Raw genomic sequence first — 16410 nt, forward strand, 5'->3', positions numbered from 1 at the left:
CACAGTTTTAACGCGAAGACCAATGACCGATTGAGAAATTTTTAAATTTTAAAATTAATTCTGCAAAAATTGAATACAGTTGTCATTCTTCAAAACAAAAACTAAAAATAGTTTGATCTTAGAATGGATTTTGATTTGATAAATCTTTGAAACAAATTGGGTGTACAAAAATACTTTAAAGTAATCTTCAGCGATAATACTTTGAGTTAAATATGCTCGTCTTGGCTGACAAGGCCTGACAATGCCGTTCGATCATTTATCCGGCTGGCTAGGGCTTGAACCTTCTCCCGTGTTACCCCTCCCTGGTCACAAATAACCATCGTTTCTAAGAAATTATTACCCAGAGTTCATAGCAAGCTTTTTCCGCCATCTTAGAAGCATCGGGGGAGGATCGGTTTTCGTTTTGGAAAATGCCGTAGAAAAAGTACTTTGTGGAGGAATTTAATCAATATTGCCCTTTGTGTGGCTTTGAAGAGGACTATCATCCATAATGTTTGAGAAGAATCTTACGGATCTTGTCCGTGGCATCAGGAACAACAAAAGCAATGAGGTACATAGAACTAGGTTATACGATTTCCCCTCATCACATGAGCATATTTGTTACGGTCAATTATATGGACGACGTGGCATAGACAAACATATCATTCAGTTTATTTTGATCTCTGTTATGTGAAAATGTGTGCTTAACCCGTACATTAAAAAGCTCGGTTATGTATTTTTGATGCTTATTATTTAGATTTTTTTGTTGATAAATGAAATGAATTGAAATGCTTGTCTATTTGTTCGCTGTAAAATTGACCTGGTAAATGGGTTATTACGTTTCCTTGGAACTAAACAAGATTTATTATAATTGTTAGCCATGTGTGAGTTTTAAATAGAGTATTAAGTTGTTGCAAACTTGTTTCAACTAAATCAAACTTCACTTTTGAATCATTACACTAAATTGAAACTAATAATTCCTGTTGTATTACATGACAGGCTAAATACATTGCAACCTGTCTAGATGAAATAAAACAGGAGCTTAGACAGGAAAATGCTGCTGTAAAGGCCAATGCAGTCTCCAAACTCACTTATGTAAGTATATTTACCCTTAAATGTATGGCTTCAAATGCTAATAATTTCCCTAGTAATGAATGTTTCTTTGAGTGTTATGTAGGCTCTTAATTTAAAAGCACCAAAGTTGATGATATCCCTTTATTAACCAAAAACTAGAGCTATTAGTTTCTTAAGAAACTGCAATCCTGCATCACCCAGCAAGTGAAACATTTACAGCTGATCTGCTCTATTAGAGGGCTAACACTTATGAAATTTCAATGCACTGTCTTCTCATGCCTGTCCACTGAACTACAACATTTAATAGAACAATTATCTAAAACTATTCTAGTGGAAAGTTCAAAATTTTTTTGCATTTACTCACTGGCCCTTTTAGGCTCTTTCGTCATCATAATCAGTTCTCATCGCGCCATCGGACACATAAGGCCTTTAGGCTCTTTAAGGCCCTTTAAAGGGATACAAGATTAAACAAGAAAACGGGACAGAACCAGCTGCTAGTTTAAGTTTAATCCCTTTCATTCTTATTATGACCTATTACAGGAGGCTCAATATTATACCCTGATTTATTAAAACACCACTATGCCGGACTGATACCGCTATACTGTACTGATATGTTTGTTTTTTTAAATCATTGTATAAACCACTAGCTTCAAATGCTGGGCTATGACATCAGCTGGGCTGCATTCAACATCATAGAAGTCATGAGCTCTTCAAAGTTTACATTCAAGGTAACAAATTAAATTTGACATCCCATTTAATATTAGTATGGGAATTAAATTGTAATTCCACATGTACATGTATGTATGCACAGTTGAAAAGCCTCTGTACATCAACAGGTGACATATTCCCTAACTATAACTAGGAAATTTCTATGGAGCTATGGTGTTCTGGCTGTTAGTATATAAGGCTTCAAAGTTTGAACCTAATCTTACATTGTTGTTATGTCATGTTTTATGGCAAGAAACTTCTCAGGTATTTGTATATGCATTTACATTTGCCATATCAGTTCAGACACCTTACTATTTGGCGAGTTGTTCAGCTGGGTTTAATATCCACAGCCATGCACTCTGCAGTCTGGTACCTTATCAACTACACTACTGTGGTGTAGCCAGGTAGTCGTGATCAGGCAAACATGTCGTACAGTTTCAGGATATCACTGACAATTATATGAATGTGTACTTTACCCACCAATTCCTGAAGAAGAGAGGAACAGGAGCAGTGGATTATCAAAAACTTGCCTGTTCTCACATAACTGAAATATACACATGTAACATAGGATCTATAATTTTATAGAACTTTGTTTATTATTCCTGGATGGTTATCAATGCTTGATATTTGCAAGTCACATTGTCCGTTGTTGTCTTTTAAACAGAGAATTGGTTATCTGGCAGCATCACAATCATTTCATGAAGATTTGGATATTCTCATGTTGACAACAAATATGATTAGAAAGGTGTGTAATAATTCTTTATCGAACATTGTGTCATTATTCGCGTGTACATTTATTTACTGTTGGGTCACCACTGACTGTCCATGTTGTATATTGGACAAATGATAATAAAATTAATTTTTGTTATTATTGTTCCTCAGGACCTGTGTAGCATGAACATGTATGATGCTGGTGTTTCATTATCAGGGTTTGCTTGCTTTGTTACTCCAGATTTGGCAAGGGATTTAGCTAATGATGTTATGTCATTGGTGAGTGTCACAATGATGCAATTATACATGAAGTGGGATCCCCGTGACTTTGAAATCAATTGCTACCTAAAGTGATCTGATATGACCTTTTTTATCTAAAATAAATTAATTATAGGCTTCATAAAAACTACCTTTAGTTTATTTTTTAAAATTGTTTTAATTGTTTCAAAACAAGAAGATCTTTCAGATCTTATAACCGCACTTTTAAAATTAAACTGTTTTCTTAACACTACAGTCGCAATGCAGTGCACATTCCAAAGCAGTCCTTGATGATTCATTGACTACTGTAGACACCACATCACTTGATCAACACAAACTGTATCATTGCACCATCAGTCGTAGCCGTTATGAAATCTCTGATGACGTAATGACTTCCAGCACATGTCATAACATGGGATCTTGAGTGACCGGAAGAAAAAAAAAGGAAAAAGAAATCGGTTTGAACCTCTTTCCAGCAAATGTGGCACACTGGAAGCTGAGAAAATTACCCTATTTCCGGCCATCATTTTTCAGCTCTTTTCGTCATATCCCCCCTTGGGAGGGTTTTGTAAAGTTAGCGAATTAGTATGCAAGCCACTGTAATAGTGATTGCCGTCGGCGAAATGTTTATTTGCTCAAAAATTGCGGCCAAATCTTTTGGAGATGGATGTCAGGACATTTGTAATGATACAGAAAGTAATTTGGGACCAGTTGTTGGCCTGTAAGGCTGAGATTATCCAGAAGTAAGCTTTTTTTAACTTGAACGTAACGAAGGCCATGCAGTGAACAAATTGAATATATTATCAGCTCTTCTCACTGTGTCGTTCTGTTTTTTGTTTCGTTCTCTTTTGGAGCCCATCAAGGTCATTTTTATGTCTAAATAACCTGAGAAAGTTCAAAAAAAGATGTTCCTCTTCAATTTTCAGCTCTCAGGCAATAATCCTGGATTTTTTTGACCGAAACGTTGGTTTGTGTTCTGTTCATGTGTTTCGGTGGGTATGGGCGACCGTCGCTTCCTTTGTTGACTCAAGCAATGAAGCGAGGTGACAAACAAAGTATAATTATATTTGGTTCTGTCGACTGTTCACAGTCCCCTATTTTTCCATGAGATCGTAAATGTCGATCGTCGAGTTCGATAAGCCGCCATCTTGGTCTCTTGATGCGAGCAAAACTGGGGAGAGTACAAAATGCCCGTGGTTAGTGGCGCTAGGGTTAATAGCGTGGGGGTGATGATGCGGAAAAAACAGGGAGACTGTAACAGCTTCCCTCTGTCTCGTGTTCGCTGTGTTAGTTGCTCCAGCAACGGCAACACCTGATTGGTCAAAGGGACAATAGAGTTCATTAGAGCGTAGCAGAGTGTTGACAACTTGAGTGACAGAAAGTGACATACATAACTTCACAGCTCAGGCCAAAATGCCTTTGATTTCAAGAGAATTTTCTGGAGAATGTTTTGATTTTGATCGTCTGTCTGCTTCTTGTCTTGGAGGATTGGTGTTAAAGCGTGAGCAAAAGGAGTCTGTTTCTCGTTTACCCGAAGGAAAAGATGTTTTGGCGGTTCTTCCAACTGGTTTTGGCAAGAGTTTAATATATCAAAGTTTCGTTTTGGCGAAGGAAATGGCTAAAAGCTCCGTTGGTTGTTCTTATTTCCGACTGAAATTTTACAATTAATGCCACAAAGACGGCACGCATCTGAATAATTGGAATTCTCCGCGGGCTTTGCCGCTTTTTTTGGAGTCAGAGAAGAGTTCTTCCATCCTGCGTTCATTCGACTCAACTTGGTAAACCTTCAAAATGTTTCGAAATTCACAACACAGTATAGTAACATGTATTCATATCATCATCCTTGATTTGACAGGTTTTTTCTCAGGGGAGGAGATTATTAATTGATTTGATTAACAGAGGCACCAAACTGGCGACAGCGCCCCTTGAACACGAGACAGAGTGAAGCTGTTACAGTCTCCCTATTTTTCTGCCAGCTGTGCCCTCAACCATCCCTACCAACGGGCATTTTGTACTCTCTCCAGTATCGCTCGCATCAAGAGACCAAGATGGCGGCCCGTCGAGCTCACCGATCGACATCTACGATCTCACGGAAAAATAGGGGACTGTGAACAGTCTATTGGTCCTGGTTTTGTTCGGTTTCGTTGAAATTTTAAATATGATAAAGCTAGATTGTTAAGGAATAGATTTTACTACTGCTGATATGAGGTGGCTATTAACGCTAAAGTGATATATTGCTTCGAAGTCAGGGTTTTGAAGAGATTTTTTTGCAAAGCGTGAGTTCGGCGTGACTTTGTAATCTGAGATTTTTGTTGACCCTGAAGAAACAAGGTTTGGCGAGTAAACATTACCGATTGCATAATTCAAAGTTGGCCGAGTGGAGGTCTGCATCTGGTCGCCGACAGAAAAAAAAAAAAAACGCGGGTAGAACATGAACCGCGCTCGGCCCATGGCCGCGTGGTTAATTAGTTTAAAAGGTTTGTCAAAGGAATTTAGATCCACTTTAAATTTGCCCCCACATTGCATTAAACTAATAGAGAAAGTAAAATATAAAACTTTAAGGTAAAAAGCTGTTAAAATTATGAGTCTTAACGTTTTCGATCTGTTTGATCATCATCAGAGTGAAATAATCTGCATACACTCAGTGTTCTTATAGTTCAGGTAAGGCCAGTTATGTAATACTTGTTCCCATGGGGAACAAGGTGAGGTCCAGTGATTGCACTTGTTTGTTTAGTTCTGGACGGAAGCGTGCGATGTAGAACACTTCTTTTATTCTCCTTTTTAACCATGAATGGGCAGTGGTTAAAACTTCCCACGTGAACTTGTGGTTGGGGTGTTTTCTGATGTGCTTGGCCGGCTCCGACTGCTTATTAACATCTGAATGTTCATTAATACGAACCTCAAGGTTGCATGCTGTTTGGCCAGTGTATGTTTGTCCACAAGTACACTTGCCTTTGTAAATAACGTGTGACGGGTGTGTGTTTTTGTCTTTTAACTTGAAGATTGATTCCATCTTGCGTGTTTGCTTCATGATAAAGAAGTTGGACCTCCATTTGGTGTACATGTTAAGTTTCTTTAAGAATTTTCTACTTTCTTCTTCATTTGTTCTTTCATCGAACCAGTGGACAGGAATTATTGTTTTTAACAAGAATTCCTGTCCACCGGTTCAATGAAAGACCTAAACTCGGAATCCATCTCTCTTTCTGCAGAACAAATGAAGTAGAAAGTAGAAAATTCTTAAAGAAACTTAGCACATACACCAAATGGAGGTTCAACTTCTTTATCATGTGGCAAACACGCAAGATGGAATCAATCTTCAAGTTAAAAGACAAAAACACACACGCGTCACACGTTATTTACAAAGGCAAGTGTACTTGTGGAGAAACATACATTGGCAAAACAGCATGCAACCTCGAGGTTCGTATTAATGAACATTCAGATGTTAATAAGCAGTCAGAGCCAGCCAAGCACATCAGAAAACACCCCAACTACAAGTTCAAGTGGGAAGTTTTAACCACTGCCCATTCATGGTTAAAAAGGAGAATAAAAGAAGCATTCTACATCGCACGCTTCCGTCCAGAACTAAACAAACAAGTGCAATCACTGGACCTCACCTTGTTCCCCATGGGAACAGGTATTACATAACTGGCCTTACCTGAACTATAAGAACACTGAGCATATGCAGATTATTTCACTCTGATGATGACCAAACAGATCGAAAACGTTACTTAAGACTCATAATTTTAACAGCTTTTTACCTTAAAGTTTTATATTTTACTTTTATCGGCGAAATGTATATGTAATAGAGAAAGATTAATTATACTTTGTTAATGAGTAAAATATTAATAAGTGATTTCTTTTTCAAATTATAAGCCTTTTTGAAATGCAAATAACTGGACTGTTTATGTTTGTTTTTTTTGTTTTTTTTTTTTTCAACCTCTCTTTGAATACTTGTTTTATGTTATAAGTATGGTATTTCTAGTCACTGATAAATTTGTTGCGATTCTTGTCACAATATTGCATAAAACGTACAACAGTTTTTAAAGACATGTTTCGGCATGCTTATGCCATCTTCAGTTTAATAGAGTGACTAATGATACGTGACACAAGTTATATACTACAAAATATGAATAAATTATTTACAATATGCATTACAAAACAGTGGAAACGGAAATTACAGAGTTAAAAAGGTGTTGAAGTGATGTAACTGTTTGTTAAGGTCAGGTTTGTTCTTACTAATATAAAAGGCTTCTTTAAGTTTAAGATCAATAGAGCTATTCGCTGAGTCTAAGATGCGAAAACAAGAAGGTGTGTACATGCCCCTGCATGAAGAAAATTGAGAAAGATGTTTAAAAATATGCAAGTTTTTATCGCTTACTGTATGTTCTTTAATCCTGGTAGAAAAATGGCGACTGGTTTCACCAATATAACAGGAATTACATCCCGCACAAGTAAATTGATAAACTACCATGGATTTTAGAGCATCAGGAGTACGATCTTTAAAACTGAACATATTCTTGATTTTGAAAGAAGTAAAAACTAATTTGATATTAAGATCCGTTTCACAAAAACGTTTAAGTAATTGCCGTAGTTTGAGTTCCGTTATTCTAGAGTACTGGCCGATAAAAGGAAGCTTAAAATAGCGTATATTGTTTTCATCATTAACGTTGCGGCTTTTTTGATCAGAAGGCTTGTTAAGATACCGCTTGAAGGTTTTTTCAATGATGTGTGAAGGAAACGATGTTGATCACAATGTTGTAATATTATTTCTGACTCACAAGCAGAAAATTGTTTGTGTACTCTGTTCCTCAGGCACCACTGGGAGCCATTTCAAGTCGACTGCAGCAAGCCCAACCTTTATTCTCAAAATACCTCCATTGAACATAGTTTTTACATGGTCTTGAGCAAAAAAGATAGAACTAGTCTACGATGATACAGTTACAATCTCAAAAGAAGTGCTGAAAAAGACTAACAATTCTAAAGGGTGAGAGGGTGGGAAGGACAGACTAAGGCAGACAGCTACAAGAACAACTGACTGCCTTACACATCACATGACCTTAATTAGCACCAGGCCCCAGCAGTGTGTGAAAAACATTTTCCACGAAATATTTTGTTCTACTCAGCCAGTGGAAAATAAAACTTAAAAGAAAGTGTTATTTCATTTTAAAAATAGATTACAAATAGAAAATTTGAATAACAAATGACCAAGGTTGTGACATTTAGTGACTCTGACAAGAGAATGAACGTTGAATGGTGAATTATTTCCTATGAAAAAGTCTTATTATGCTTGCTTTCTTCTTGTTGTTTTTAGTATGAGTTCGATTGAATTTCTAATTGCTAATGATTAACAAAATGGAGTCATTGTTTCCACAAAGTAATCTGCATTTGTTTTGGTTGTGATTTTGTTCTTCAGCTTGTCTCAACGAAACCTTACATCAGAAAAAGAGCAGTGTTGCTTATGTATAAAATATTTCTTAAGGTAAGGACATTTGTTGGTTGTCATCACCAGCACATGTTGTGATCCAGAATCCATAGCATTTACAAATTCCATAGTATTAATACTCCCTGTTGGGAGGTGCAGTGGCCTCACAGTGAGAGTACTGGTCTCCAGATCAAGCGGTCAGGGCTCGAGCCCTGGTTGGGGACATTGCATTGTGTTCTTGGGCAAGACACTTTACTCTTACAGTGCCTTCTTTCACCCAGGTGTCTAAATTGGTACCAGCAAACTTAATGCTGGTAACTAGCATCCCATCCAGGGGGGAGTAGAAATACTCCTAGTCACTTCATGCTTCAGAAACTGGGATAAGCTCTGGCTTGATGGGCCACTTGGCTTGTAAGCAGACTCTACCTAATGCTCCCTAGGTTCTGATCTGTCTTTTTAGGACATGAGCATTTGTCACTCTTATATAAACAGTTTTTTTGTATATCAATTAATGTAGTAATAATTTGTAATATTATTTTGATATCTAGGAATTATCTTTTTTTGAACAAATAATTGTTTAAAATCATGAAAACAAAAGCAGTTTCAAGGAGCAGGGTTTCAAATCAAAATAACTTAGTTAGTCTTACATGTGGGAATAATAACTTTTAGTATATTCTCAGCTCCGACTATTGCATTTCTAGCTCTCTGATTGGCTCAAAAACTCCGACTATGAGCCATTAGTCGGAGTTTTACCTGATATGGAAAACAGTGCGCCAAGTTTAAAAATTTTCCGCTCTGTAAAATTGTTGAAATAAAAATCGGCGGCAAAAACCCGATTAAGAATATACTAAAACAATTATTCCATTCGACCTTGTTGGATATGAAGTGATCATAACCAACTCGCGCTACGCGCTCGTTGGTTATTTATCACTTCATATCCAACGCGGTTTCATGGAATAATTGTTAAATATTAAGGTGTAATCAAGTAACACAATATAAGGGTTTATTAAGGGTTTAATTATATGCGGCTGTTATTTGAAGTAACATTAAGTTAAAAATTTGACATTTAAGGCAGTTCATAAGACATAGTTCTATTAACCAAGCGATGCCTTGTAATGTAAAAGAATACTGGCCAAATTATTTTTTACTATTTTTTACAAATACAAGATCAAAAAGTGACCAAAAGTTAATCTGTAGTATTTTTGCACTGTTCTGACCTGGCCTGATGCTTATCTTTTAACTAACCTTTACCATCAGAGATTGGAGTTTGAAATAAATAGGGGTTGATTTTAACCGAAGAGAAGCAAAAATTAGTTCAAAATAGCTGGGAGTGCAAAATTAGAGAGTTTGAAATAGTCAATGGTAAAACCCTGAACAAAGGGCAAATCTAAGGGAAATAGATTTGATTTGGAAATGGTGAGGAGTATGAAATTAACGGAGGACAAATTAGTGGGCTTCAACAGTATTTAGTTATAAGGAAGTGTTTCTAGCATTTAGTAGGCCATGTTTGGAAAACATAGTTATGTGCAAAAAGTTTTTGGTTGCTAGTCAGCAATCTCCTATCATGGCAGGGAGAAGTAGTTCTAAGATTTATGCATTTAATAGTACTTAATTAATAATTAGTTTGTGATATGGTGAAATATTGCAGTTCCCTGAAGCACTGAGACCAGCCTTCCCAAGACTGAAGGAAAAACTTGAAGATGGAGAACCAGGTTATAAGATAAAATATACTATGATTACAATTACAATTTTGATCTGATATGACAAGTGTCGACTTGTTCACTTGTCTCAGGACATCATTGTGAAGGGTGGAGAACATTTTGTGTGGAGAAATTTATTGGAGAGCTACGCTTAGGTGTTAATAAAATCAAGAACACAGTATTGTAATGCTACTGGGGGTAAACTCCGTCTGTGTTTACCAGCCACAATGTAGTGAGTAGGAGAGCTATCTCTGCCTAGTTGTTGTGACATCATCCATGATTTCTTTTGTCACTCTAAGGAAAGATGTCATGTTTCTCAGTGCACTTTTCATAACAGCAGGATCAGCTTTCTTTTCTGTGCCTCAAGTAATTGTCTTTGTTTATCATTGATAGGTGTGCAGTCAGCGGCAGTGAATGTGATCTGTGAGCTGGCTCGTAAAAACCCAAAGAACTACTTATCACTGGCACCATTGTTTTTCAAACTAATGACAAGTTCTACAAACAACTGGATGTTAATCAAGATAATTAAGCTCGTAAGTGACAGCCATTGAATGCTAATTATCTAGTCCCAAATAAGTCAAAATTAGGGCCATGGTCAAGAAAAAAGGCCCAAGGAAGAGAATTACTTTGAGCTGGCTAAAAGGCTTTGTACTTACACATTTTGGATTCGAAGAAAAGGGACACTGCCAGTAACTGCAGCTCCAAAATAGTCTTTTAGTTTACATTTATCTCAGGCAATACTGTATACTGTAAGTCTGGAATTAATTTGAACGTTTTCAGCTACATGTAGACAATATCATTTAAAATACATGTAGTATGAACCTCACTGTGTAACCTCAAAAGTGCTGTCATTTGTTCCTGTGGATGATGTCCTCTTTCTGGGTCAGCTAATGTAACCAACAGCCAGTGCTTAGCAGTAATGCTACAGAATCAAAATTGTTCTTACATATACTATTTACACACTGAGAACATTTCCCAGTCATCATTTAGTAATCGAAAATCATTTATAATATATATTTTAGTGTTATAAACAGTACATGTATAAATTATCAATTCTATTTCACAGTTTGGAGCCCTTTGTCCTCTGGAGCCAAGATTAGGAAAGAAATTACTGGAACCTCTGACGAATCTCATCCACAGGTGAAAAATACACACCTGTTACATGAGTCACTTGACTAAACAAGAATACAGCATCACATAATAACTTGGTATTTTTATTCTTGCAGTACTTCAGCCATGTCATTATTATATGAGTGTATCAACACAGTTGTATCAGGTAAAAAGCATTTTATTAATGTATATGTCCTTTCTACTAAGTAGATTATAAAGTTTAATAACTTTATTTCTCAAGTGTTCCTGCTTATTGATTACAAAACTATTGTGCCATTCCAGGAAAACTTCCTCACCCTACCACAGAGGGTTTTTTTTTGTTTAACACCCTCCCTCCCTCCCCTCCAGATTTTCTGCTTTCCTTTAAATCTTTGGCTGTTCAAACCCTTCTCCCCTTGGTACTTCCAATAACCTCTCTTGGGATGGGTGTAGAATGATTATTTCTTACAACTACACATTAGTAAATATTTGTTTATAAGTCCTTTAACTCCCTGCGTGCTCTTGAAAATTGATTCAAGTTCTATTAGTGAGTCAAATAAGCTTTTAAAGTAATCCACAGTTGAAAAATAATTTTCTTGTTGTTCTAGGATTGCCTCAACACAATCCATCAATTCAGGTGGGTTACATTATTTTAATCTTTTCTTCATTTACCCTTTGAGCCCTAAATTTTCCAGGAATTTTAATTTTCACTTTAAACTAATTGACCCCCTATACCCATGTATGATATACCATTTGAAAGCTATTGATCTGTGTATTCCAAAAATCGTATCAACAGCCTCTAAGAAAGTGATAGTTTTGACTAACCATGGTTTGAAAGGAGAGAAGGAAAAAGTTCAAAAAGTCAAAATCTTTATAAATATTAGGTATACCCTAAACTATACCTTATTTTCCAGCTTGCAATGAATAGGTTAATAACAAATGCACTAGGGGCTGCATAATTATTATTGGTGAACTATATCATGTGAAAGGGGGGTCACAATTTTATGCTTTCAACGAGTAGATCTTTACAAGATCATTTTGCTGCAAAAGTTTCATCAAAATCGACCAGATTTGAATCAAATAGTGACATTACAAGCTCATAAGTGCTCTTGCGTGGCAAAATGGTTAATGAGGCTGATTTAGTGGGCTTCTAGTATTGTTATTTGCAGGGTGGAACACAGTCCTGAGTCCCTACTGCCTTTACAAAACAGTGACCAAAACAATGACAAATGTCTTGTTCCTTTGAGAAATACTACAGACTGTACAGAGCTCGTTGTTGCAGCCACTGGGGTTGCCAATGCAACCAATTTTTTTTTCACTGGCAACTATTTTTCACAGTTTTCACTGAAATACTTGTGCCAGCGACTAAGTCTGAAAACTGGGGGCCAGCTGGCCCAAGGTTTTTTCCTGAAAGTCGAAACCTGCTGTAGATTGACATTTTAGTTGGTAAGTTACTTAGAGATCATGAAATTTGGCCTTTCAATAATAAATTATCTGTATTATGTTTTCCTTCTTTCCTTTAGCTTTGTGTAAGCAAGTTACGGATTTTGATTGAAGATTCTGATCAAAATTGTAAGATACTTTTGGTCATGGTTTTATTTTGATTCTTATTCAATTTTGTATCACCTTAACTCATTGACACCTGTGTTGGCCATAACCAACCGTGACAGGCATTGGCCTTTGTTCCACTTCTGACGCCATCGCCTTTCACCAAATTTGGTATCACTTATACTCAAGTTTGCACCAAGAAAAGATCTTTCTAATGACACCCCAGATCAGAGTGATTTGGTCAGTTAAGTGTGAAATGTGCACAAAAATGCTTTGAAATTTGAGTGAAAAACATGGAGCAAAATTTTCCTCAACCTCACTTGGCTACCCCTTGGTTAGAATTTCCAGTCTCAATGATGTTTTCTTGAGAATTCTTGATCTGGAAGCAAGCCCAGTAGAGAGGGTCAGCAACTGCAGCAAAACAATAAGAAAAGGCAAAAAAGGAAAGGTAAAAAAAAAATAATAATAAAAAATAAAAAACCAAATAATTTATAGCCTTAAGACATAGGTCACTTAAATCCCATCCCAACATTTTGATTTGTGCATATACCCAAGCAAAAATTACATAAAAGGTGATGCTAGTGGAAAGAAAGGCACACCGTCATGCTGCAAATTCCTTTTTGAGTAGAATGGAGCTAATTTAGCTCATATCCATGCAGAAAATGTCAAAAATGTCCAAAAAATGCATTTTTGCTAAAAACCTCTAGGTATCAATGGGTTAAGGCATTAAATGACATTAATTTTTCAAAGTTTATTAAAATTTAGGTGTAAGTAGCTTACCTTATCAGGCTTTGTACCTGAGTCGTTTAGACTTTTATCTGGTACACTATTAAAGTCAGGTTTTTAGCCAGGTTTTGAAAAGTGGCCATCTAAAATGTGCTATAGGGCCTACTCAAATGAACAATTTATAAAGCAACATATGAAAAATGACATGATTTTCTTTGATAAGTGGCCATCCACAGGACGCCTGGACGCCCATCTGGCTAAAAGCCTGATTAGAGTGTTGATGCAGAACCCACCTGCATTTCTCCTCTCTTTCCCTGTTTTAGTCAATCAGTAGCATGAGCAAAGTAAGTTGACTTGAATTTAAGGTGGCCGAACACAGTTTTCGTGCGCGCTTTTGCTGATGCAATTCAGCGTGTGCACAAGGATTGAAAAACAAACATGCCTTCAATAGAGCGATCATTTTATTTACTCACCACCCACACTATATGCGGTATTTTTCTCCATTATTGAACGCAGTGTATTGATGCCTTTAGTCTTATATTACAAAGCTATGTTAGAAAAGGTAACGATGCAAAGAACCCAGCAATTCTCGGCTTTTTCTTTGTTACCAAAAGAACCCGGTTAAATGCAGCGCATGCGCAGTTGCTCGAAAAATTGAGACCGATTGCTTTTGCAGAAACTTGCCGATTTCTAACGATCCAGTCGATAGAATTTCAAGAAATTTGGCAAAAAAATAATTCAGAAACCACGCAAATGATCTATCGCAAAAAATCTGAATTTTGACGTAGGGAATTTTTAATAATACAGAACATGCAGTGAAAACGATTTATGGCGAATTACGAAAGTCGCCTATGTCAAAATTTTATTAGAACAGTGTTGACAGAAGGGATTTAATGTCAATTCATAGTGGGCAAATGATGAAAAAAATCTAACGACTGAATTTTTTTTAAATAAACAAAAACCATTTTTTAAGCCTTGTTTTTAACCAGCCCCATTGCCATGGCAACAGCACTCGCCTTAGCCAAAATGTGAGAATAAACCCTTCTGTGGTTAACCTTGACTCTTGCAAAAAACGGGTGCCAAAGCATAAATAGCTTCAAAGTAATGGTGAATTAGGCAGAGGCTCTTGAAAACTGTGTTCGGCCACCTTAAAGAAGGCAAAAGCTAGAGACCAGCTGTAGAGATGTGACCAGCTGTAGAGATGTGTATCAAGGACTTGGCTAGTACTTTACAGAACTGGAACAGAAATAGTAAAATCCGAACCTTGCTAAGAACCAATCAGGATTCATTATTGTATCCTGGCTCTTGGATTATAACTGTTAAATTAATTATTTTGTCATGTAAAGGCAATCATGCTGTACCAGCCCATGAATTTCAACATAACACACTGTATTTAATTCCATAGTCGATGTTTATTGCATTACCTTTGCAAGGATTTGTACACAAGCATGTGCTACATGTAGTTTTAGTAATACAGGTTATCTGGCTCACATTTTATGCTGATATCCACTAGCATCTTCAAATGGCTGGATTAAATTATACTTATTAACTTATTGCAAGATAATTATTACTTTATTTGTAGTGAAATACCTTGGATTGCTTGCCATGTCAAAGATCCTGGCTGTAAATCCTAAAGCAGTGCAAGTGCACAAGTAAGTAGACTTGAATGTACACTGACAGTACAGTCAAAATAGTGAATACAGGTATGCATTATACATGTGTCACAAACTTGACAGCAAAATCCCAATCCTAACAGGTACTAGGTACGTGTACCTTTTTAAAACTGTAGTGTAATGCAAAAATACTGGTCAGTTAATGGTAATAAATAATTTTGTTGAGTGTCAGATTGATATTTAGTTGTTTCTCACTAAGTGAGGACACTATTGAAAAATAAAACACCATTATGAAATGTTACCCACAATTAACAGCATACAAATTAAAATTAAATTCAAAAATTGCTTTCATTTAATTGGTTAATCCACAGACTTAGAAGCTAGTCGAACAATTTTCTTTGGTGGAATAAATAATAAAGTGCTGTGCTCAATAGCTTTCAATACTTGACACATCTAGGGTTTCATACTCATGCTTAAGAGTTAAAATCACCTAGTTCAGCATAATAATCAGTACATGAAAGCACTAGTAAATAGCTTTCATTTGAATGGTCACACAGTAAGGTTTCATCCACAGAGTGAAAACATTAGAACCACCTTGTACAGCATGACAAACAGTACAACATGAAAGGACTGCTGAATAGCTTTTATTTGAATGGTCACACACTAGGGTTTCACCCACAGACTTAAAAGTTAGAACCACCTTGTAGAGCATAATAAACAGTACCATATGAAAGCACTCAGGTAAATAGCTTTCATTTGAATGGTCACAGAAACAGTTGACTCTTAGTCTGAAAAGCAGCACTCTTGACTGATGATTCATGGCTTCTCTTGCAGAGACATAGTTATTCAATGTTTAGATGATAAGGATGAATCAATTAGACTTAGAGCCTTAGACCTTATTGTTGGAATGGTAAGGAAACATGTGACTGTTTGACTAACTATCTACATGAAGTAAATGTGCTGTATGTAGTTTTGTCATAACTGTACAGAATGCTAATTACTAAAAGACTCTTGTTACACTTTTAATCTAGATTATAAAGCATACAAAGATGCCAAAACTATATTACTAAATAATCATAAAACATTTGGGATCATTTACGAAATGTATAAAACTTACATTTAGGTTGTGTCCTGTACATTTCTCTTTGTGAACCACACAAGCTGGTATCATGGCTCTACTTAGACTGCATTTTGTCAACCAATTAATGACATAAAAGTTATTCTCTGGTCCATTCAGAGCAGCAGGAAAAAATCAACCAACATGATGTTTATTTCTACCACTTAGGTTTCTAAAAAGAACATTATGGACATCATCAAGAAATTAATGGTTCACATAGACAAGGCTGACAGTCAAAGTAAGTGTGAAGAGTGATCCAAGCTGTGAAGAGAAGTCTGGAACAAGGAGATAGTGTTTTGATGTACCCCCTTAATTCTCAGAACTAACTTAGGAGAAAATGTTTTCCAGTTGGCGAGGAGAATCAATGTTTCAAGCTTTAAACTGGAGTGTGAAGAGTTATTGCCAGAAGTAATATCTTCTCACTGTGTAATTTGTTGCATAATTTCATTGAAGCATTTAGTTTCA

General features: G+C 36.3%; 1 protein-coding gene across 1 annotated transcript in view; it reads left to right on the plus strand.

Annotated features, from left to right (window-relative positions):
* The first annotated feature begins 342 nt into the window (after positions 1 to 342).
* The window catches only part of LOC110046791 (AP-3 complex subunit delta-1-like), a 37139-nt gene continuing 21071 nt past the window's right edge, over positions 343 to 16410 (plus strand). The window contains exons 1-15 of the mRNA XM_089286694.1: positions 343 to 550; positions 979 to 1074; positions 1701 to 1781; positions 2426 to 2506; positions 2644 to 2751; positions 8144 to 8209; positions 9801 to 9864; positions 10246 to 10385; positions 10919 to 10992; positions 11079 to 11128; positions 11550 to 11578; positions 12465 to 12513; positions 14798 to 14867; positions 15663 to 15738; positions 16114 to 16183. Of these exons, the coding sequence (XP_089142820.1) occupies positions 491 to 550; positions 979 to 1074; positions 1701 to 1781; positions 2426 to 2506; positions 2644 to 2751; positions 8144 to 8209; positions 9801 to 9864; positions 10246 to 10385; positions 10919 to 10992; positions 11079 to 11128; positions 11550 to 11578; positions 12465 to 12513; positions 14798 to 14867; positions 15663 to 15738; positions 16114 to 16183 (1114 nt within the window). The 5' untranslated portion in view covers positions 343 to 490. The remainder of the gene's footprint in view (positions 551 to 978; positions 1075 to 1700; positions 1782 to 2425; positions 2507 to 2643; positions 2752 to 8143; positions 8210 to 9800; positions 9865 to 10245; positions 10386 to 10918; positions 10993 to 11078; positions 11129 to 11549; positions 11579 to 12464; positions 12514 to 14797; positions 14868 to 15662; positions 15739 to 16113; positions 16184 to 16410) is intronic.

This window comes from Orbicella faveolata, unplaced genomic scaffold (assembly GCF_042242905.1).
Source record: "Orbicella faveolata isolate gen_17 unplaced genomic scaffold, um_ofav_v1 contig_14, whole genome shotgun sequence".
Taxonomy (NCBI): Eukaryota; Metazoa; Cnidaria; class Anthozoa; order Scleractinia; family Merulinidae; genus Orbicella; species Orbicella faveolata.